This window comes from Typopeltis vanoorti, chromosome 16 (genome assembly GCF_054136105.1).
Source record: "Typopeltis vanoorti isolate ZY-2024b chromosome 16, IOZ_Tvanoo_1.0, whole genome shotgun sequence".
Taxonomy (NCBI): Eukaryota; Metazoa; Arthropoda; class Arachnida; order Uropygi; family Thelyphonidae; genus Typopeltis; species Typopeltis vanoorti.
In genome coordinates this window covers 77,375,979-77,399,562 of record NC_143564.1, presented here as the reverse complement: position 1 = coordinate 77,399,562, position 23,584 = coordinate 77,375,979, and the positions used below count along the sequence as shown (strand labels likewise).

The window sequence follows — 23,584 nt, the reverse complement described above, 5'->3', positions numbered from 1 at the left end:
CCATTTTTATCCCAGTTATCTCTAATTGCAATATTTGTTGAGAAATATATTACACAGTCTGCAAATGTCTGTGTATACCTTATTCTGTGACATGATAAAACTAATTGTTTTTAATGTTTCTTCAGTATAGTTGCTGTTGTGGAGAGCGTATTGTTTAATGCAAGGAGTGAGTTATCGCTCCAACGTGAATGTCAGGGGCGAGAATAAGTAGCAATTTGAGTAGGAGAATTCATGCATAATATAATTTAATTTAATATCAATTGAATAAATTCATATGGAATAAGAGAGAAATTAGTCGTAACACTAAATTAGCTGTATACAAGGCAGTGTTCAAACCAGTTTTAACTTATGGATCTGAGAGCTGGGTCAGAAGTAAAACACTTGACCAAAGACTAGAGACCGCAGATATGAGAGTCCTGAGAAAGATTAGAGGCGTGAACAGATGGCATCAATGGCAATATCATATTAAAAACGAGGATATTAGGAAAGACCTTGACATTGTCAGCATCCAGGAATGCGTTAGCAGAGCTAATCTCAGGTGGTATGGTCACTTAAATAGAATGGGAGAGAAAAGATTAGCAAAGCAAGTGTTCTCTGCCAGGTTGGCAGGAAAACTACCCAGAGGAAGACCAAGATATAGGTGAATTGATACGGTACAAAGTGCCTTAGACGATAGAAATATAAGATCTGATAATGTTGAGTCTTGACAAGTAACAGACTGATTTGGAGGAAAATTGTAGATAGGAAGTTAGTAATGATGTAAATTTTTCATGTAGTACTATCATATCCTGTACACTCCTTGAGGGTACATGGGAGGAATTTAATGATGATGATGATATAATTTAATATAAAATTAAGAAATATATACGTTAAATTCTTTTTTTTGTTAATAATGATTGCATGCGTTAATGATGTATAACCAAAAATTGCCATGTAGCCCCAGGGGGTATGCATATCACACTTTGAGAAACACTGGGATAAACTATAAATGTTTATGAAATTCACATCATATGATATTTTATGGGTTGTTTCCTTAAGTATCTAATAAGTGGGTTCTAAAATGTTTAGTTTTAGTATGTATGACTATAATTTTTTTATTAATAAAATATAATAAGCACATATTTAACTGTCAATGGGAAATAGCACTTTTATTATTTGGTAAACTAAACACTGTATATTTGTAAAATATCTTGTTGCCATAATAAGGCTGAACGAAAGCCCTTATTAAGCAGTGTCATGAGGCAGGCTGCCTCTATGCTATACCCTGTCGACGGTACTGAGTGGGATTGAAATCCAAAACCTGTTGATTGGAAGGCAGGTATGCTATCCACTCAGTCAACCAGGCCAGCTCTTTTGCCTTCATTCTTATTTGGAATTGAGAGCACATAAATTTGCTGGATCTTTTGAAAGCATATAAAGAGAAATCTAGCAGATCAACAGTCTATGACTAGTGAGCAGTCAAGCCACATCATTCCAGACTTATTATATTCAACATTACTGCAGTGTTTCTCTCACAGATCATAAAACTTCAGCCTGGAAAATTCCTTTAGCTCCATATCATTTACTGTTGGATAACAATCAGAAATAGATAGATAAAAGGATTTTGCACTCCTCAGCAGTATAGTGGTTAGTATCCCCCCCCCCAGCTGCCATGTGAGAGTGGGATTCAATTCACCATTCAAGGAGGAGTGTTTTATAAAAAAAAAATTTTAAAAAAAATCAGCTAACACCTTTTTATTCCCGTATAAGGAGTAGGTGAGGCCGTTTAGCCCTATTTAACTTTATGAGACTGAGTGGGCAGTTCAATCTCCACTGGTACCCAATCAGAGATAGTTGGCCCAAAGCTATCACTAATTAAGCAGCACACAGTGAAGAGGTGGCTCAACAAATGCCGCCATCTCGTGATCCCTAACACAATATATTTAATGTCTGAAATAGTGTGGGTTCTACAGTCGATTTTGAGTTTATAGGACAAAAATCCGAGTTTCCTGGAAAAAAATATGCTTGCCCATGCCAGAGATCGACTAACTTGGGAACCAGTCGAAAAAAGTCTTAGAAAAATTTCCTCTAGTCGCTGACTAGATTCAAAACACAAAGTCTTCATTCGTGCAGTCAAGCGTTGTGGTGTGCAAATGCCACACCCACTGAGCTACACAGGCTCTTGTTTTTTATTTACTTTGGTCATCGTCTGACCATCGTCAGGCAGACGATGGTCAGACGATGACCGAAACGGTCCACACCCCGTAAACCCTTGCCCCAGTTTCCACATAAGGATACCCTTCCCCTTCTTTCCTCCCCCCCCTCTCCCCACAACAAAATAATATATTTATATATATATTATTAATAGTACCCGGGTTCCCAGACTTATTTCCCGTGTCCCAAGTACATCCCCATGTTCTTTCCCTCTCTTCCCCCCCCTTTCAACAAGAGCTTGGATTTAGAAGGCATCTTTAAACCAAAATCAAGGTATGTACATAATTTTTCCACATTTTTTATTCTGCCATAATTGCCTTCTTCACTCGCCCGTAATGCCCTAAAATATATACATACCCCTTTTGAGTTATGTTAGCTAATGTATTAAATATGAGGGACACTACTAAACAAAAACAGGCTAAAATAGCCGTTAATTATATTAATTTACTTTTTATTTTTATATATTTTACATATGACTCACACACAAAATGTTGCAAGACCTATAACATATCAGTAGAGGGTGCAGGCAAGAGGAGATAAAAAGTAGGAATCTGTTCACATTTTTTTCAACTGCTGAAGGTTGTATTCTTTGGGCAATCGAGAGTTGGAAAGGCTGTTCCACAGAAGAGAAGTGGATGTGATCTTTGGAGGTAGAGAAATTGGTTCAGCAAATTTCAAGCTGAACTGTAAACAAGTGTTGGTTAGCAATAGATCTTGTTTTTATGATTTTGGAGGGAATATAGGTTGAAACCAGTCTAGATAGCGATCCTTCGCATAATGTTTTGCAGTTTCAAAAACTGAGGTAACATGTGAAGTCAACAGTTTCTATATACAAGTAGACTAGTTGTGAAGATACTTCACATGCAAACTTTTGCTTACGTTTGGGCATAAAGGACTGAAAGAAGAATACAATTTCTTGTCAAGTACAAGTGTAACAATCTTTTGTGTAATATCATCAGAAAGTAAACGGTTCCTTTGATTTTTTTTCTTAACAATAAAATAAATGGATGGACACATAACATATATTAATTATATTAAAATTGCTACCTTTACATTTTTGTTCTCTGGTCAGTCTACTATGATTTCTCCTTGTTTTTTTTCATGTCCTCCCCTTAAGCTAGAATCCAGTTCTTTACACATATCTGAGTAGATAACTAGGTCAGAAATCATATAACTCCCTGTACCTTGATTAGTTCTCCATATATTGCCAGTCTGGCTGGCCAAGTGGTTAGCGTATCTGCTCTCCCCCCAAAAGGCTGCGGTTCGAATCATGCCATGGACATGGATGTTTGTGATTGTCTGTGGAAATGCTAGTGGTGGTGATCAGCAATAGACAGTGTTGGTGTAGTTGTGGTCGGTTGGTGGAGACAGAGTTGTAGAGCAGGTGCCCTCCCTCGATGAGTCTATGGACTCCCTGGAGGTGTCAAATAATAATAATAAGTATAAAAGAACAACTTAAATGTTAAATTATATTTTGGTCTGTTTTGAAGAAAAGAATATATGCATGTGAATCTATCTAACAAGAGACAAGTTACATACCTTGAAATCAATATCTTCCTTTGTTAGATGAAAGTGTTTCAAGTCAAAATCATTTTCAACATCATCATAGGAATAAACATGAGTTGAAAAATCACAACTTGCAATAGGAACTCTTCCAATTGTATACTCTAATCCTAAATAAACATAAATTACATAATATTCTTAGTATAAGTAAAAATTTTTAGAATGCGATCCATGTTCTAAAATCAAAAAATAAAGGACATAATTAACCTTTATCTAGTCCTATATGGTTTTTGTTACATTACTGGATGTAATGTAACATCCACTGCACTTTACAAAAGTAAAAATTCACCTTTGTAAAGTGCAGTGGCATGTAGCTTGTATTTCATAGATGTGTGGTTTTCCTGATGATGATCTCAATACAGAGGTTAAAACATTGAATATCACTTTCAAGAGAGAGAGAGAGAGAGAGAGTTTATCTGTTTATCTTTTCTGGATGGTAACAAGAGGAGATCCTGCTGATAGGGGAAAAATTATACTGTTATGAATACATGTGTCTAATAAGTCTGTATCTATATGATGCAGATGATGCGAATCTGGGAAGGGTTATTAGTAATAGTGCAGATGTGGTAGCCCTGCAAGAAGATTTGAATAAGCTAGATAGATTGGCAAATGAATAGGAGGTGTCAGTTTAATGCAGAAAAATGTAAGGTCTTGAGGTTTGGGACACATCGATGGGACACTTCATACTCTATGGGAGGAGTTAAACTGGAGGAAGTAGGGGAGACAAGAGATCTGGGATTGATGATTGATAGAAACCTGAAATTTAGGAGACATATTGCAAAGGTAGTGAAGGTTACACAGAGGATTGCTGCAATAATGAGAAGGACACTGACCTGCAGAGATAAAAGGGTTATCATTCCGTTGTATAAGACTCTAATCAGACCACACTTAGACTATTGTTCTCAGATCTGGTCCCCAGGATTTGAAGGGGATAAATTATCTACCTCTGTACCATTTTGTGGAAAGGGTACAGAGGCAGATAACAAAGATGGTTTTAGGACTGTACAATATTAGTTATGACGATTGGTTGAGGGAATGTGGACTGCAGAGTTTGGTGGATAGAAGAAGGAGATTCAGACTTTTAAACTGTTGAGAGGTGGTTACAGGGTTGACACTGGGGAGTTCTTTTGCTTGGTTGAACAGCAGGAAGGAGTCATGACAAGGGGCCATCCCTGGAAGTTACAAAAGAAAACTGTGAGAAAGAGGGTGAGGAGTGGTTTCTTTGCATGGAGGGTGGTTGAACCATGAAATGCATTGTCTGATGAAGTGGTGGGAGCAAGAAATGTCAATGTGTTTAAGGAATGGTACAATAGACTTTGTGTTTCCTAGGAATGACCTCCCTAGATGAGTCTTGATAGAATTGTGTTTCTTAGAAAGGACCACCCACGATGAGTCTTTTGACTCCATGGAGGCCTGAATAATAATAATAAAAAAAATAATTATTTTAACACACGTGTTGTGTTAAATAAAACTGTTTTCTAAGCAGTTTTATTTTCATTTTTCACACTCACCAATAATTCTGTTTTTTGTTTAATGAGGAAAAAAAAGAGTAAGTCTGAGAATCTACACAACCAGAAACAACATCAGAGGCATATTTACTTTACAGAATTTATATTTCTGAATGCTTCCGAGTATAGAGGTAGTATCAACTAGAAAAATAAAGCTGAAATATAAAGAAAACCCTCCCTTTTATTTTCATTATGTGACAGACCATAAGGAATGATTATGGTAGAATGAAGTTCGCTGGGAAAAAATGATAATAAAGCATCCCTGGAGTAGTTATTATTACTTGGACATCTCCATGAAATCCAAAGATTCAACGTGGGAGATCCACAATGATTCACACAATACCTAACGAAACTTCTTTTGAATTCATACTGAAAGAACACTTGAAAGCGATTCTGGTGACCCATTCCTCACATTCACTTTTCTCTCTCTCTCTAAGCAAAAAATCTAGTCCTCATACCTTTGCTAACCACACTAACACACAGTTTCCACTGTTTTCAGATAAATTTCTTCAGCATCAATCCTAGGAAAGTTCCTTTACTAACATGTTTCTATCATATCTCCTCTTTTCTGTATATCAATTAAATTTGTATTCCACGGACTGTCACTCACTTATGGATCCTCAATATTGGAGGCTTAATGGATTGTATACAGCACTCAGAAAGGATTAAAACAGAATTTAATACTTCTTATATATTTCGTCTCAGTCCTATCTAGGTGGAGCACCCTTAGGGCACTCCACCTAGATAGGACTTTAGTGTCACCCACATGGTTGTGCTTAGTATTGTGTGTTTTTTATGTTACATTAGTTTTTTTGTAATCCCTGAAGATGTCTCATTTAATGATACGAAATATATAGGTAGTATTAAATTCTGTTTTAATCCTTTCTGAGTGCTGTATACAATCCATTACGCCTCCAGTATGATGTCCTCACAGCACTTAAGCCTCTACACACAGACTTATGAATCCTCTCACACCACTTCATCCCCAAGAAATCCAGGCAATCAGATCTCTAAACAGTAGTCCCAAAGTAGCCATATCAAAGTCTTATTAAATGGGATAATAACCTTCTTATCACTGCTTGTCAGAGTACTGTTTGATCTCCCAATATTCCTATTGCCACATTTGTGATATGCTCTCTAAACTTCAACTTCCTGTCACAATTCTAAATCTCTAGCCTAATCAATTTCCTGAAGTCTAGATCCATCAGTACAGCACTCTCTCTCTACTGTACTGAATCAAGTATTTTTAGGGAGCTCTTACCACTCCAAATGTGAGAACAGTATTCAATGATTGGATGAATTTAAGATCCATTAAATTGACAGCTCTTCAGAGATAAAGCAGCACCTTAAGTGAAAGAGAAAAATTTTTGAATGCTAGGAAGTAATAGTTGTAATATATTTATGTCAAGAGAGAGGGAAATTTCAAGTAGTCATAGAAAGAGCCATTCCATCTTCTTGTCTAGAGATTTGAATGTTATCAAAAACAAGGGTGAAGGAAAAAGTCCTTTTTTTATGAGAAATAAAACAGGATGAGTGAGTTTTACCAGCATTGAAATTAGCAAGATTATGAGAATGCCACTGAAAAAATGGTTTGGAGGTCAGAATTTAGGGTTGTATAATTTACTATTCTGGGATGATTTTGGTAATGCATAGTTTGTCAAATAAAAAGCAGAGTGCAATGTACTGTCATTGGAAAAACTGACTGAATTTGCAGTCAACAGGAGAGGGTTGTGTTGCCTAGGTATGATAATGATGAGCTGAGCAGAAGAGCGGTGATATTGAATGGCATAATAGCGAGAATGTGTGACAAGAGAGGACTGGTATATGTGGATGCTTGGAGTGCATTTGAGGAAAGAGAGGAGTTGTTTGCGAGAGACCGTTTACATTTGAATGAGGAAGGACGTAGGCATCTGGAGAGATTGCTGTTCTGAACGAGTCAGTGTATCCCAGGGAGGATGATAGCAGGGGTGGCCTCTTGTGGGAATGGATACTTGGGAGAAGGGAGACAATGTCAGGTAAGACTGAGCCCAGTGGAGTCTAGAAGGGATAATGCTGGGTATAGAAACAATGGCATTTATATGCTGTATACTAATGCCAGGAGTATCCGGAATAAGGGAGAGGAATTGGTGGCGCAGATAGCATCAGCCTGGCCAAAAATTATTGCGATCACTGAGACGTGGCTGACAGAAGGAGATATAAAAACAAGTATAGAAGTCGCTGGGTATAGCATTTTTCGCCACGATAGGAGGGGAAAGCGTGGTGGTGGGGTGCTGCTTATGATAAGTGATGACCTATGTCCTCTAAGAGTGGAGAATTTGGAAGGAAGTGAGACAAATGATTTTGAGAGCGTATGGTGTGAGGTAGAGGTAGGCAAGACAGGATATTTAGTGGGGTGTTGCTACAGACCCAGGAGCACAGAGGATGGGGACCAGGAGATGTTTAGACAGCTAAGTTTGGCAAGTGCAAGAAGAATGATTGTTATGGGAGATTTTAACTTCAGTAGTATAAATTGGAGAGAGGAAGATGCATGTAACAATAGGGGAATGGAATTTCTAGAATTCTTGAGGGACAAATGTCTTAGGCAACATGTAACAGAGGGAACAAGAGGTTCAAAAATTTTGGATTTGGTTATAGCATCAGAAGAGTTGATAATAACTGAGTTGACGTCTCTCCCACCAGTTGGAGAGAGTGACCATATGGTTTTGACTTGGAAAATGAATAGACATGCAGGAGTATCAAAGAGACGGGAACTTATGTGGAATTATAAGGCAGGTGATTATAATAGTCTTAGACGTCAACTTCGGGAAGTTTCATGGAGGGAGGAATTGGAAGGCCGCGATATCACCAGTGCGTGGGAAATTGTGAAAGAATATTTGTTATCAGCAATGGTAAGTTGTGTACCACGAGTGAAGAAGAGGGCACAATTTGGAGTAAAGTGGATGACAAACAATATTAAACAGGAATTGCATGCGAAAAAGAGGCTATGGAAGAGATATAAGGAGACAGGTGAAGAGATGCATGAGGAATATAAGACACAGGCCAGAAGAGTGACTCGTGTGGTAAGGAAAGCGAAACTGGAATATGAGAGGAGATTGGCACTAAGATCCAAAGAAAATCCTAGGGAATTTTTTAGCTATGTGGCCAGTAGGAGGAGAAATGACTGTGGAAGAATGATATTGTGGGATAAAAATGGGATAGAGTGACTGATGCAGAGGACATAGTGGAATTGTTCAATGAACACTTTATTGGAGTATTTCATTCTAGAGGAGTCAGTTTTAATGCTAGAGGGATAGGACTGGTACGAGGTCTGGAGGTACAGGAGGAGAGTGTGTTTCAGATACTGAGTACTCAGGATGTCAGTAAAGCTGTGGGACTGGATGGTATTTCGCCACGAGTTTTGAGAGAATGTGCTAGGGAATTGATAATACCTTTAACGTGGCTTTTCAATGAAAGTCTGGCTTTGGCAAAGATGCCCAGGGAATGGAAGGAAGGTAAGATAGTGCCATTGCATAAGGGTGGTAACAGACTGGAAGTGTCTAATTATAGGCTAGTCTGTGTGTCATCAGTAGTTGTTAAGATCTTGGAGAAAGTAGTGAGGGACCGTGTACAGCATTGGGCAGATGAGGGTAATGTTATCTGTGAGAATCAACATGGATTTGTGAAAGGACGCTCTTGTTTTAGCAATATGCTAGCCTTTTATAATAAAGTTACAAGAGCATTAGATGAGGGAAAGGCATATACTGCAATTTTCTTAGACTTGGCGAAGGCATTTGACAGGGTGCCATATGATAAGCTGATATTTAAGTTGCAGCACATGGGTCTGGATGTCAGATTGGTCAACTGGATTCAGGATTGGCTGTCTGATAGGTATCAGAGAGTTGTGTATGGTGGAGCAGTTTCCAGGAGGCAGAGGGTTACAAGTGGGGTCCCACAGGGCTCAGTACTAGGACCTATATTGTTTAACCTTTATATCAATGACATAGCCAGTGGATTGCAGGGGGATATTCAGTTGTTTGCAGATGATGCGAAGCTTGGAAGGATTATTAGTAATAGTGCAGATGTGGTAGCCCTGCAAGAGGATTTAAATAAGCTAGATAGATGGGCAAATGAATGGGGGTCGGTTTAATGCACAAAAATGCAAGGTCTTGAGGTTTGGGAAACATCGATGGGATGCTGCATACTCTATGGGAGGAGTTATACTGGAGGAAGTAGGGGAGACAAGAGATCTGGGGTTGATGATTGATAGAAACCTGAAGTTTAGGGGACATATTGCAAAGGTGGTGAAGGTAACACAGAGGATTGCTGCTATTATGAGAAGGACACTGACCTGCAGAGATAAGAGGGTTATCATTCCGTTGTATAAGTCTCTGATCAGACCACACTTGGACTATTGTTCTCAGATTTGGTCCCCAGGATTTGAAGGGGATAAATTAACTGTGGAAAGGATACAAAGACGGATGACAAAGATGGTTTCAGGACTGTACAAGGATAGTTATGAGGATCGGCTGAGAGAATGTGGACTGCAGAGTTTGGTGGATAGAAGAAGGAGAGGTGATATGATTGAGACTTTTAAACTGTTGAGAGGTGGTTACAGGGTTGACACTGGGGAGTTCTTTCGCTTGGTTGATCAGCGGGAAGGAGTGATGACAAGAGGCCATCCCTGGAAGTTACGAAAGGAAACTGTGAGCAAGAGGGTAAGGAGTGGTTTCTTTGTGTGGAGGGTGGTTGAGCCGTGGAATGCATTGCCTGATGGAGTGGTGGGAGCGAGAACAGTCAGTGGGTTTAAGGAGTGGTATGATAAACTTTGTGTTTCTCAGGGGGGGGGGGACCTCCCCTCGATGAGTCTTGACAGACTTTATGTCTTATAAAGGACCTCCCTCGATGAGTCTTTTGACTCCTTGGAGGCCTGAATAATAATAATAATAATAATAATAATAATAATAATATATTTAGAGTTAGTGAAAGAATAGATCCTTGCAGGAAAACCAGCAAGAGTGAAGATCTATCCATCATCATTATCGTACCCAGATAGAAAGCTGACAACTTCTCTTTAATTTCATCTTGCCATCTTATTTGTTTTATCATTGGGGACTTCAACTATTGGAATATAAACAAAAGGAGGAACAGTCACAAGGAAAGAAAGAAATATAATTTACACAGCTGATAAGAGATAATTATCTCAGTGTTATAGCATTAGAAAAACAGTAATCAAGGTAGTCTCAACTGCCTTGTAGTAGGTAGAGCAATGTGGTCTTGACCTGGGAGACTGCTAACCACTCAGAATTTTCAGTTGATTATGCATATATGCAGAAATACAAAACAAGTGATGACAAAATTAGAAGTCAGCTTAGGGTATTGCAATGGCATAAGAATTTGGAAGAGGAAAGATGTTAACAGTGCATTGAAGATGATCAAGAAGAGAAGAAAGCAGTATCAGACTGTATACCAAGTCAGAAGGATAAATCAGATAAAAATTAAATGGATAAGCAGCATCATTAAACAGGAATCACAGCAAAAAAGAGAAAGATTGTGGAGGACTTATAAAGAGAAAGGTGATTGGTAAAAAGGATACCCTGTATGGAAGGAAAGCCAAAGCTAATTATGAGAGGAAGCTGGCTGATGAGGTCAACAGAATTCCCAAAGAGTGCTTTCTCTATGTGTAGAGTAAATGGAAGAATGACTATGGGTCATTCTTCCATTTACTAAGGATAACTAAGGACTAAGGATAACTTTAACTAATGCTGATGGTAGGCAGGTAACAGAGCTATGGCATGATCATTTTGCAAGAGTGTACCATCTGAGTGGAAACACTGCCTAGATGGGATACTGATATAAGAATAGATGTAGATGAATTGAAGGTACTTACAATATTGCAGATCTTTAATGCAAATATGATCACAAAATTGGCTGGGATATCAGTCCATGGTTATGAAAACTGCAAGGGAAGGTGCCTAGGGAGTGGAAAGGAGTCAAAATAGTTCCAATGAATACAGGAGTTTACAAGACATGGGAAGAAAATTGTAGTCTAATCAGTATCTCATTATGCAGATTAATAAAAGGCATCAGGACTGGGTGGGAAGCAATATAATACTCTTATTATTATTATTATTATTATGTTGGAGGTTTAATGGATTTTTTACAACACTCAAAAAGAATTAAAATAGAATTTAATACTTCCTATATTTCGTCCTAGTCACTAGGACATCTACGGGGATTACAAAGACAATTAATGTAACATGCACACAAAAACTTACAATACTAAGCCCAACCACGTGGGTTACAATAAAGTCCTATCTAGGTGGAGCGCCCGCTAAGGGCAGTTGTAGGTGGCCTGGAATGTAAGGTGGGACCTCTGGTGATGACTGTTTTCCAAATCTTCAGAAGCTTAATGCAACCGTATTTGTTAAGATTTGGTTGATTTTTGAGAGCTGCTGCTGCTGCTTCTAAGAAAAGTCTCTCTTTCTTGAATTTGCTGTGGTGGAGCATGGTGGTTTTCTTCCATGATACTCTGTGGGTAGTGTCCAAAACATGGTCAGCCAAGCCTGAATGGCCATAGTTGTGTTTAACGATGTACGACTTGTGTTCCTCTAGGCAGATGGATGCTGATCTGCCTGTCTGTCCAAAGTACGCAAGCTTACAGGAACAGGGTACTTTGTAAACTCCAGGCAGAGAGAGAGGAGGGAGCCGATCTTTCGTAGAACGGATAAGGGTAGCCAGTTTGCGGTAGGGCTTATATGCTGTGTGTAAGTTATACTTTTTTAGTATCTTGGCTATTTTTTCCGAAGTGCCACGGATGTAGGGTATGGTGATGGCATTTTTAAATTCTTGTTGACGAGAGGGACGGGGAATGGGGGAGGAATTGATTATTTTTTTGATGCTGTGTTCGCTGTAGCCATTGGAGAGGAAAGTTCTGTGTATGTGGTTAAGCTCAGTAGTGAGGGCGGTTCCACTGGAACAAAGATTTGGCTCTCTTGGTAAGGGTTTTAATGATGCCATATTGTTGTGAGGGGTGGTGGTGGGAGAGTTTGTGAATGTATCTGCCTGTGTGTGTGGGTTTTCTGTATACAGTGAAGGCAAGTGTATTATTAGGCAGGCGCGTGACTAAGGTGTCTAGGAAGGGTAAACAATTGTTCTTTTCCTTTTCCATAGTAAACTGGATTCTTGGATGTAGGCTATTGAGATGACCAAGGAAGGAATCTAATGTGTCTGGGCCATGAGGCCAAATAGTGAACACATCATCTACATATCTTAGCCAGATAGAGGGTTTGAGTGGGGCTGAGTCTATGGCTCGTTTTTCGAAATCTTCCATATAGAAATTGGCCAGGGGGGGGTGAGAGTTGGGAGCCCATGGCGGTTCCCTCTATCTGTTTGTAGATTTTGTTATTCCAAGCGAAATACCCAGAGTTGATGGCAAAGGAAAAGAGATCTAAGATGTCAGAGGGAAAAACGTTTTCTAAGAGAGATAAAGTGTCAGTTAAGGGAATATTGGTAAACAAGGAGGAGATATCAAAGCTTACTAATATGTCTGTATTATTCAATGTTAAATTTTCTGTGAGGGCTTTAAAGTGGGTCGAGTTTTTTTATATAGGAAGCTGAATTTCTGGTGAGGGGGGACAGAGAGTTGGCCAGCTGTTTAGACAGTCTGTAACAAGGTGCATTGGTGGCATCTACTATAGGCCTGAGTGGGGAATTAGGTTTGTGGATTTTTGGTAAAGCGTATATTCAGGGGGGACGGGAGCGGAAAGGTTTAAGTTTTTTCGTGACGTCGGGGGGCCAGGAGAGAACTTTTTTAAGTAAGATTTTTAATTTCTTAACTTGCGTTTTTGTGGGGTCGTGTTGTAGCGGGATGTAGGTAGCGCGATCGCGGAGGATAATGTTCATTTTACGATTGTATTCGCTGGTAATAAGGACAACTGTGGCATTACCTTTATCCGCTCTGGTGATGACGATACTTTTTTCTTTGCGTAGTTTCTGGAGAGTCATGCGTTGGGAATAAGATAAGTTACTTTTTGGAGGCGAAGAGTGAACGAGGATGTTAGCTACGTCGAGTCTGATGTTGTTTGCTACCTCCGACGGTAAGCGACCGATCCCCCGTTCGACGTTAACCATTAGATCGAGCACCGGCACTTCTTTCGGGGCGACGGCAAAATTACGGCCGAGGCAAAGGGCGCTGACGGCATCATTGTTGAGCTTTTTGGACGAGAGGTTTATTACTGTTTGGAGCGGTTGAATTTGTGGTTGTGGTTTGTCTTTAACCAGGTTGTTGTATTTCTTGACGTGTTTGTTTTTTATTTTCTGAAATTCTCTCTGTGCGGAAGTTTCCGAAATGTCAGAGAGAATCGCCCAAAGTTCAGGGTTAAGAACGGTGGAGAGCTCCGCTTGTAAGGAGCCAATGGCGGCGTTCGTCACTGTGAGGGCGGCACGAGTAGAGGCGATTTGCTCGCGTAGTAATGCTAAGCTGGCACGTTTGTATATCCGGAGTGCTTTTTTGGAATGGAAATTAATCTTCATTTTAACACATTTCGGTATCACTCTTGTATCCCAACATCTTTTTAAAAAATGATGGCACAGACACATTAGATTCCTTCCTTGGTCATCTCAATAGCCTACATCCAAGAATCCAGTTTACTATGGAAAAGGAAAAGAACAATTGTTTACCCTTCCTAGACACCTTAGTCACGCGCCTGCCTAATAATACACTTGCCTTCACTGTATACAGAAAACCCACACACACAGGCAGATACATTCACAAACTCTCCCACCACCACCCCTCACAACAATATGGCATCATTAAAACCCTTACCAAGAGAGCCCACAATCTTTGTTCCAGTGGAGCCACCCTCACTACTGAGCTTAACCACATACACAGAACTTTCCTCTCCAATGGCTACAGCGAACACAGCATCAAAAAAATAATCAATTCCTCCCCCATTCCCCGTCCCTCTCGTCAACAAGAATTTAAAAATGCCATCACCATACCCTACATCCGTGGCACTTCGGAAAAAATAGCCAAGATACTAAAAAAGTATAACCTACACACAGCATATAAGCCCTACCGCAAACTGGCTACCCTTATCCGTTCTACGAAAGATCGGCTCCCTCCTCTCTCTCTGCCTGGAGTTTACAAAGTACCCTGTTCCTGTAAGCTTGCGTACTTTGGACAGACAGGCAGATCAGCATCCATCCGCCTAGAGGAACACAAGTCGTACATCGTTAAACACAACTATGGCCATTCAGGCTTGGCTGACCATGTTTTGGACACTACCCACAGAGTATCATGGAAGAAAACCACCATGCTCCACCACAGCAAATTCAAGAAAGAGAGACTTTTCTTAGAAGCAGCAGCAGCTCTCAAAAATCAACCAAATCTTAACAAATACGGTTGCATTAAGCTTCTGAAGATTTGGGAAACAGTCATCACCAGAGGTCCCACCTTACATTCCAGGCCACCTACAACTGCCCTTAGAGGGCGCTCCACCTAGATAGGACTTTATTGTCACCCACGTGGTTGGGCTTAGTATTGTAAGTTTTTGTGTGCATGTTACATTAATTGTCTTTGTAATTCCCGTAGATGTCCTAGTGACTAGGACGAAATATAGGAAGTATTAAATTCTATTTTAATTCTTTTTGAGTGTTGTAAAAAATCCATTAAACCTCCAACATAATGTCCTCACAGCACTTAAGCCTCTACACCAGAATATAATACTCTATTGGGGCAACATGGTTTTGTTAAAGGATACATCTAGTCTAGTAATTTGCTCACTTTTTTATAACAAAGTCACAATTGAGTTGGATAAAGGAACTGACTACATGGTGATAATACTGGACTTTGCAAAGACATCTCACAGGATACCATATAGAATTCTGTTAAATAAATGGACGCAAATTGGGTTGGATGTGAAGCTGATGATTTGAATGAGTGGATAGCTAATGGAAGGCAGAACGATTCTGGTTTGATGGGTGAAGCATAAATGCTTTTCATATTCCCCTTTGTCTGAGAAGAAAGTTCTTTGAGTGGAGAATTATTGAGCTTTAAGCTCACCCTGAAAGAGCAGTGAGATTAGCTGTGTTCAGCTGAGCATAGAACTGACTTTGGTCTTTTCTATTTGCAGAATTCTGCTTCATTGTAGTCTGAAGCTTGCTTGATCAGCGGGTTCAGATGATTATTTGTCTTGATGAAGAACTTTACTGCTAGGTCATGGAGGAGGGATGTGATGTAGGGAATGTCGACTTCTCTGTGAACCTGGAAGTTTCTGATAAACCATGGGGCATCTAAACTCATTCTCAGGCATTTGTTCTGTATTCTCTGCAGCTTTTGGATATTTGTATTCGAGGTATGGCCCCATGCAGGAGATGTTTAAGTGATGACTGGACGTATTACCATCCTGTATATGAGTAGTTTGTTCTGAGTGTCCAGTTTGCTTTTTCTGTTGATCATGGGGTAGAGCTGTGCAATTACTTTGGATGTCTTCGAGCTTATGTGTTTTATATGACTGGTGAATTGTAGTTTTTTGTCGAGCATTACGCCGAGATACTTGACTTCACTCTGCCATGGGATCTTAACTCCTAGTAGATGTATGTCTTCCTTGATCTGAAACTTCTTTCTAGTGAACAGTATGGCTGAACACGTCTGTGGGTTTGCTTGGATCCTCCAGTCCATCAACCATTTCTCTAATGTGGGAATACTACTTTGGAGTCTTTTGATGGCTAGTTTTGGGCTGAGAGATCTTGCTAATAATGCAGTATCGTCTGCATATAACGCAGTGATTGTTGAGCTTGTATTTTGAAGGATATCAGCTATGTAGAGCAGTGATTGTTGAGCTTGTATTTTGAGGGATATCAGCTATGTAGATAGAAAACAGCAGGGGGGCCAGGAGTGAGCCCTGCGACACACCTGCCAGGACCTTGCGTCTGTTTGACGCAGTTTCATTTATTTTGACTTGCATGAATCTGTCTTTGAGGTATGAGTGAATTATTTTTACTAGATTTGTTGGTATATTGAATGTGATGAGCTTGTAGAGAAGACCCTGATTGCCACATCTTATCAAAAGCCTTCGCAGCATCTATGAAGACTGCAGTTGTGTGGAGGTTCCAGTTAAAGCCTTTGGTGATGAATTCGACCAGCCTGTGAATCTGTTGTACGGTAGTGTGGTTTTTTCCGAATCCGAACTGCTCATTAGGAATAATACTTAGTTTATCCGTTTCTGATTGAAGCCTTGTAAGGATGACCTTTTCTGCAATCTTTCCAAGGCTGGACAGAAGATTGATAGGTCTGTAGCTTTTGGGGAGCTGGGTGTTCTTTCCAATATTTTTGATTGGCGTGATATCTGCCATCTTCCATGTTAAGGGAAAATACTTTAGTCTGAGGATGGCATTGATTATGCTGACTAGATGCATAACGGCTTTTCTGAGGAGTAGTTTGATTAATTTGTTTGTAATTCCATCTGGACCTGGAGCCTCATTCAGGTGGGTTATGATATTTATAACTTCTGCTAGAGAAGTGGGTGTGACAGGTTCTGGATCGTCGTTTCGTTGTGTTATGGCCTGCTTAACTCGGCAGTGAATCTTGTAAATAAGATTGATGTTCAAATTTTCATAAGAGGGGTCACATTGAGTTTCCAAGCTGTCTACCAGAGCCTCTGCCTTTTCCTTGTCAGTATGGGCTATTCTCTTCTTGGTCTGAATTGTGGGTAAAAGTTGCCTTTTAGTGCAGAGGGTTCTCAAGAACTTCCAAATGGAGTTGTCCTCTGGGTTTAGCTTCGTTAGCTTGGAATCCCAATCTTGGTTTCGATGTTTTTGGAGAGCTTCGCAAACTTGTCTATTTAGTTTATTCAGATTTTTCTTATCTTGTGGGGATCTTGTGTTATGGTACCTCTTTCTGGCTTTGTTTTTCAATCTGATTAGATCCATGATTTCTTCAGGGATTACTAGAGTAAAAGACTGTACTTTGGGTGACTGACTTTATTGCTTTTTTGATTTGACTGGTTAAATTGTTTACAGCAAAGTCCATCTCCTCTTTAGTGTGAATAACAAGGACTGGGCCAATGTGGTCAGGGAGAATTCTGGAGAGCTTGTCCCAAGATATGAAAGAGTGCGGATGGGAGGGGAGAATCGCTCTTGTGTACCAAGTTTAAGCAGAATGGGGTTGTGGTTGGAAGAAAGTTCATTTAATGTTTCCAACTGATACTGATATCTGATGTTTTTGAGGATGACTATGTCAAGTACATCTGCGCTTCCAACTGAGCTGTGATGAGTGGGCTCTGTGGCTCTGGCTACAACAATAGAATTTTGTATTGAGTAATGATTTAGAGTTCAACCTTTGTCATTGATTTTGGAGCTATACCAGGCTGTATGTTTGGCATTAAAGTCACCAGCCATGATGATGGAGTCTGTGAAACCAAGAATGGTGTCCAAGTCAGATACCAGTAATGGAATGCTGGGTGGATTGTATCCAGCATAGATTTTTATACTGTCAGCATTGTTGGTATGAACTTCAATGCCTGTTATCTCTAGGTTCTTGGTTTGTGGATTTGTCAGAACATTATTGCTTAGGTAGTTTTTAACGTATATGGCCGTACGTATCTCCTCCACTGCTGGTGAGTCTGTCTGTTTTGTACATAATATAGTTCCGTAATTTGAGGTTATTAGTTAGCCTGAGATGTGTTTCATTTACTAATATTATGTCAGGATTGTGTCTGTGAGTGAACTCTTGCAATTCCAGAATTTTGTTACTCAGTCCATTTGCATTCCATGCAGTGATCATGAGAGAGTTGGGATGGAATTTTCTTTTATTCATTATTGAGGGCTGTCAAAATTGAGTGGGTACCTTGTAGGAATCTTTTCATGGAGGACGGCGAAGGATTAGTCATGCTGAATTCTTGTAACATGGTAGCTAGTGAAGCAGTTAATACTGATGTTAGATTAGAACTTATTTGTTCATGGGATGGAACAGCCTTAGTTCATGCGGCCTCTGCATAAGTTTTGGTCATTGCTGCAGTTTGTTTTCTTTCCTCAGTTGTCGAGCTTGAGATTATTTGGACCGGAGTGCGACCTGCACAGCTGCCTTGAGCATCGCTGTAGTGTGTTGGAAGAGTAGTTTTTGCTGACCCACGGTTCTTTGGGTGTATAATGCATCCCTTGTAGTTGGCGGGGTGAGGTCCTCCACAATTAGTGCATTTAGCTGGTGTGGATCTTGGCTTGGTGCACATGATGGTCTGGTGGCCCTCGCCGCATTCTAAACACCTGAAATTAGCCTTGCAAAGTTTTTAAGCATGGCCAAACCTTTGTCACCTATGGCACTGCCCAGCTGACGACTTTTTCCTTAGTGGCTCAGTAGAAATTCTGAGGCCACAGATAGCGGTCAGTTCATATATCTTTTTCTGTGCCTTGTCAATTTCTACGAGCACCAGTGGCATTGGCCATTTATCTGACCTGAGCATCCTGCTCGCTTTTACTGGGGTCAGGCCCCAACTCATAAGGTTAGCAGTGATTTCTGCAGAGGTGACACCTTCGGTTACCCTGCAAAAGTATCATCTTGAGATTCTTTTCACTGGGTAAAGCAAATATGTGATAAGGAAGACTTTTGTTATCCATTAGTTTTGTCATTTGTCTGTAGTCAGTGACTGAGGCTGGCTGGAATTTGACTCCTTCATCTTGATTTTTAGCCAAAGAATATGAGATTTTATGTTCCCTAAGGACTGATGTGACAGTAGTCTATTTGTCCTTGTCCCTTAGTATAACAGGTGGAACCTTTTCAGTGTTCCTCGGGACATCTGGTGTTGGTGAGTCTTCATCCATCTGGTCCTCTGTAGGTCTACGTCTTTTGTTAGAATGTTCTCCCTGTAAGTTGTTTTGACAAGGGGATTTTGGTGACAGAGCAATAATGAATTCTTCTTGTGATATCTCCTCCTCCTCTCCATCCTGATCGTTAGTTTGAATGTACTGCTTTATAAAACCCAGCCAGTCAGACTCAAGCTTGCCTATCATGAGTTTCAGTACCTCTAGGGACTGCTCCTTATTAAGGATCTGGATCTGCTCCTTGATATTTTTTATATCCGAGCGCCGATCTCCTGCCGGTAGAAATTGTTTGACAGCAGTATATGTAATTCCGCAGGGCTAGGGGCCTGCCAACAAACGCCCTGTAGACTGAGTTGGTCTACTAGCATCCTACTAAATGGGGAAAGGAGTATCAGTATCTCACTTGGCCACAGATTGGAAACCTACCTCCTATAAAACCTTAAATCCACCACAGGTCCTCATTGCAGGTGGGGGCCTGCCGGCCATTTGACCTCTTGCATGTTTCATGTAGAGGGGAAGACAGTAGGAATCAAACTGTGTCTTTGCCAGTGCAATGTGAGATTTCTGAGAAACATTGTATGCAATCTAATCAGGCTGTCTAAAATAATACATCCGTTCCCACCAAAAGCAGAATCGATGGCTAATGGACAGATATCAGAGTACTAATAAAGGAGATCTGAATCCAGGAGAAGGCAGGTGACTAAAGGTATACCACAAGGCTCGAGTATTTTGGTCTGCTGTTGTTTAATTTGTATGTTAATGATATAGGAAATGATTTAAGGCAAAATATTCAACTGTTTGCCAACGATGGCAAGCTAGGAAGAGCACTATTCAATAATGATGTGGAGATCCTGCAGATGACTTGTAGTATGACTAGAGAATAATAGCTGTCAGTATAATGTGGTGAAGTGTAAAGTCATGCACTTTGGAATGAAATAATCACAAGCTGTGTACTAATCCGACAGAACTAAAACTGAAGGAAATCGATGAGGCCAAGAATTTGTAAGTGACTGTTGATAAGGAGTTTAAGTTTAGAGGGCAATTGCAAAGTCAGTTAAAATAACACATCCCATTACCTGGTGGTTGAAGAACACACTGAAAAGCAGGGATAAAAAGGTTATTAATGTTTCCCTTTATGAGGCTTTAATAAAGCAACATCTGGACTAGTACTGGCATACCTGGTAGCCAGGATTCCATGGTGAGGAAGTAGTGAAGAGGACCCAGAGGCAAGTGATCAAGATTGTGGCAGGTCTATAGAATACTCCCTGTGTGGACAGATTAAAGGCCTGCTGCAAAGACTAGTCAATAGACAAAAAAATAGTGGACATGATAGAAACATACAGGTTATTAGGTTATTAAAGAATTTTATAGGACTGACACAGAATTTTTTTTTTCATTATGTAGTAAGAAAGAAGAGAATGAAGGATTACTGCTGGAAACTGTGTAAGAGTGTGGCCAGCAAGGAAGTTAGGATTAGATTTTTTGTGGAGGGTAGTGAATAATGGTTAGTGCAGTCTCGTATGACGAGGCTTTAAGATGCCCAAGAAAATAATAATAAAAAAATTTCACTTTTTTTGTTTATTTCATTTCTTGTTTACAGAATTTTATAAATGGTTTCTCATCTTCAGTTTAACATCACATTTCCTCCTTAATTCTGATCTCCTATTCAAGTTTTTTGTATATACTTTGCTTGTTTATTTTTTTCTCCAGTCATGTTAAAATCTCCTGACACTACTGTATGCTAAAGGATCCTGGTATTTTGTTTGTATCAAACACTGAAATCTTCCTCTTTGTAAAGGCTTATTGATGAATAATTAAGCATGATTGTTTTCCTTCTTGACATTTGCAGTATTACTATTATTATTAAGATCAGACCTCAATGGAGTCAAAAGACTTTTCGTAAGTGACTCACAATATTTGATCTGATATTTCCACATGCTATTCTTTTCATATTAGGAAACATACTCGTTTCCATTTGGCATCATCTTCTGGTGCTTTCCATTAAAGCACATTTTCTGATTTTAGTGTTCAAATGCTTTCTTGTTATTTTTTTATCTTTACAGTAAAATACTATTTAAAACTAAATATCTTAAAATTTGATTTTTCTACCAAATTTAATAGTCCATGTTGATGCTGTAGTGGAGATTATTATTATTATTCAAGCCTCCATGGAGTCAAAAGCCTCATTGTGGGAGGTCCTTCCTAAGAAACACAAAGTCTATCAAGACTCATCAAGGGGGGAGGTCCCCCCTCCTAAGAAACAAAGTCTATCATACCACTCCTTAAACTCATTGACTATTCTCGCTCTCCCCATTCCATCAGGCAATGCACTCCATGGCTCAACCACCCTCCATGCAAAGAAACCACTCCCCCCCCGTCACTATCTATGAATGAAGCCATCAATTAGCCTTCCTTTGAATAAAATTTCACTTATCTCACACATTAGCATCACAGTAAGTGATGCAGTGGTAGTAAATAGTCAGTAAACACAATTCAAATACTAGTTGAATTTTTTTTTTTAATATATCAGTACCACACACAAGAGGTTGTACAACCTATAACACATCAGTATCATATATAAGCATCCTGACATCATGAAATTCTCAGATTCCAGAGAGAGAAGGAAATTCTAGAAGTTGAAAAGCATTTAACAAAGTAATATCATGATTGCAGAATATATAAAAAGTTTATTATTATTATCAGAGACTACAGGCCACAGATATGAGGGATCTGAGAAAAATTAGAGAAGTGAACTGGTATTAGAAAGGAAAAGGAAGATATTAGAAAGGAACTTGACATTATTAGCATTCAAGAATGTATCAGCACATCTAATTTAAGGTGGTATGGCCATTTAAATGGAATGGGTGAAGAAAGGTTAGCAAAACAGGTATTTGATGCCAAGATGGCAGGAAAGACACCCAGAGGAAGACCAAGGTCTAGGTGGATTGATTTAGTCAGAAGCGTCTTAGAAGCATGAAATGTTAGTTATGACAATATTGGAGTGTTCACAAGTAATAGATTAACATGAAGGAAAATTGTTGATAGGAGATTAATAATACTCTAAACTTAATCATGTAGTGCTGTTGTATAATCTGAACACCCCTTGGGGATACATATGAGGAAATTGATGATGATGAAAAGTTAATGATATGATTTCAGCAAATGAACAAGATCTTTCTAAGGATGCAAAAAGGGAAAGGACTAGAGTCATACCTAGAAGTTGTATAAGGATGTGGCAAGTAAGAATGAATACATAAAGGGTCACTACTAAGAATCATAATAATAAAAATACGTAATCAAAATCAATGTCAAAAAAAAAAAAAGTAATACCATATTTTGAGTAGTATCCTTTAATTATTTGTTCTTGTAGAATTACTGGCAGATTCTTTATGCTTATACATGCTGCATCTGTAAATGCCCCTCCAAATCCAAAAATTTCTTGGTATTGTTTTTTTCGTTCAATGGTGGCATAAACAGTCCTCTTCGAAGTAATTTCTAGTAAAGTAAGAATCAATGCGAAAACATAAAACATCTTAATTTTGAATGTATTATAACACTTATAATTTCAGTAGAAAGTGCTTTCACTAAGAAGGAAAGTAAATTATACTTGATAAGGAATCCTTGTTTTCAACCTTATTTCAACTAAGCATCAGCAAGCATCTGTATATACAATCAGGCTGCTTGATATCATTATAATTTTACACTTCCAGGGAGTTCAAGACTCATCGAGGGGAGGACACCCACTCTACAACTCTCCGTCTCCACCACTCAACCTCATCGACCAACTGCATCATCTACACGAATACCATCTACCATCCACCATCACCATTAGTATTTTCACAGAAAATCACAAACATCCATGCCCATGGCAGGATTTGAACCCGCAGCCTTTTGGCTGGAGAGCAGATACACTAACCATTCGGCCAACCAGGCCAGCATGGATATACAAAGCTGACTTAGTATCAAATTTCCTGCATAATTTAGGGATCTTCCACAATGGATCTTTGACTCCATAGGGGTTTGGGATGATGATGATGATAATAATAATGGCAGATTCTTAATAATTTACTTTCCTTTCTAATGAAAAAGCTTTCTACAGCTATCTCTATTTCAGAGTTGTGGAAAGCTTTTCCACTTAGTCACAATGCATATTACTGTATATATTAGTTACAATGTATATTTTTACTTAGATGTTTTATAGAAACATGTCGTAGACATAATTATACTTTTAAAAAACACTTTAATGCATGTAAGTGAAATTAAGATTTATTAACAACTCCTATACATTTTGCTCACTGTAACATGAGCATCATTAAGGGGGGGAGGGGAGAGAAAGGAATTGGTTACAACATTCAAATTATTAACACTAAAATGAGTCAAACATCATGAGTCATATTTTCATATGTCTCAGTCACAACTGGGTTCCTGTTTTACTCTTCTTTCATACTGGCTTCTTTACTATTCTGCCTTAATTCTTCTACATTTCCACTGTCTTTTGTGTCTTTATCTATCTTACTATCCTC

At 39.2% G+C, this 23,584-nt stretch overlaps 1 protein-coding gene across 2 annotated transcripts in view; it reads right to left on the bottom strand.

The window, feature by feature from the left end:
* LOC150098145 (lysosomal acid glucosylceramidase-like) overlaps positions 1-23,584 on the bottom strand; it is a 235,650-nt gene that overhangs the window by 158,307 nt on the left and 53,759 nt on the right. For both annotated transcript variants that reach the window (XM_090406013.1, XM_090406012.1), the window contains exons 3-4: positions 22,392-22,556; positions 3,733-3,866 (exon numbers count right to left, since the gene is read on the bottom strand). In XM_090406013.1, coding sequence (XP_090262139.1) covers positions 3,733-3,866; positions 22,392-22,556 — 299 coding nt within the window. The remainder of the gene's footprint in view (positions 1-3,732; positions 3,867-22,391; positions 22,557-23,584) is intronic.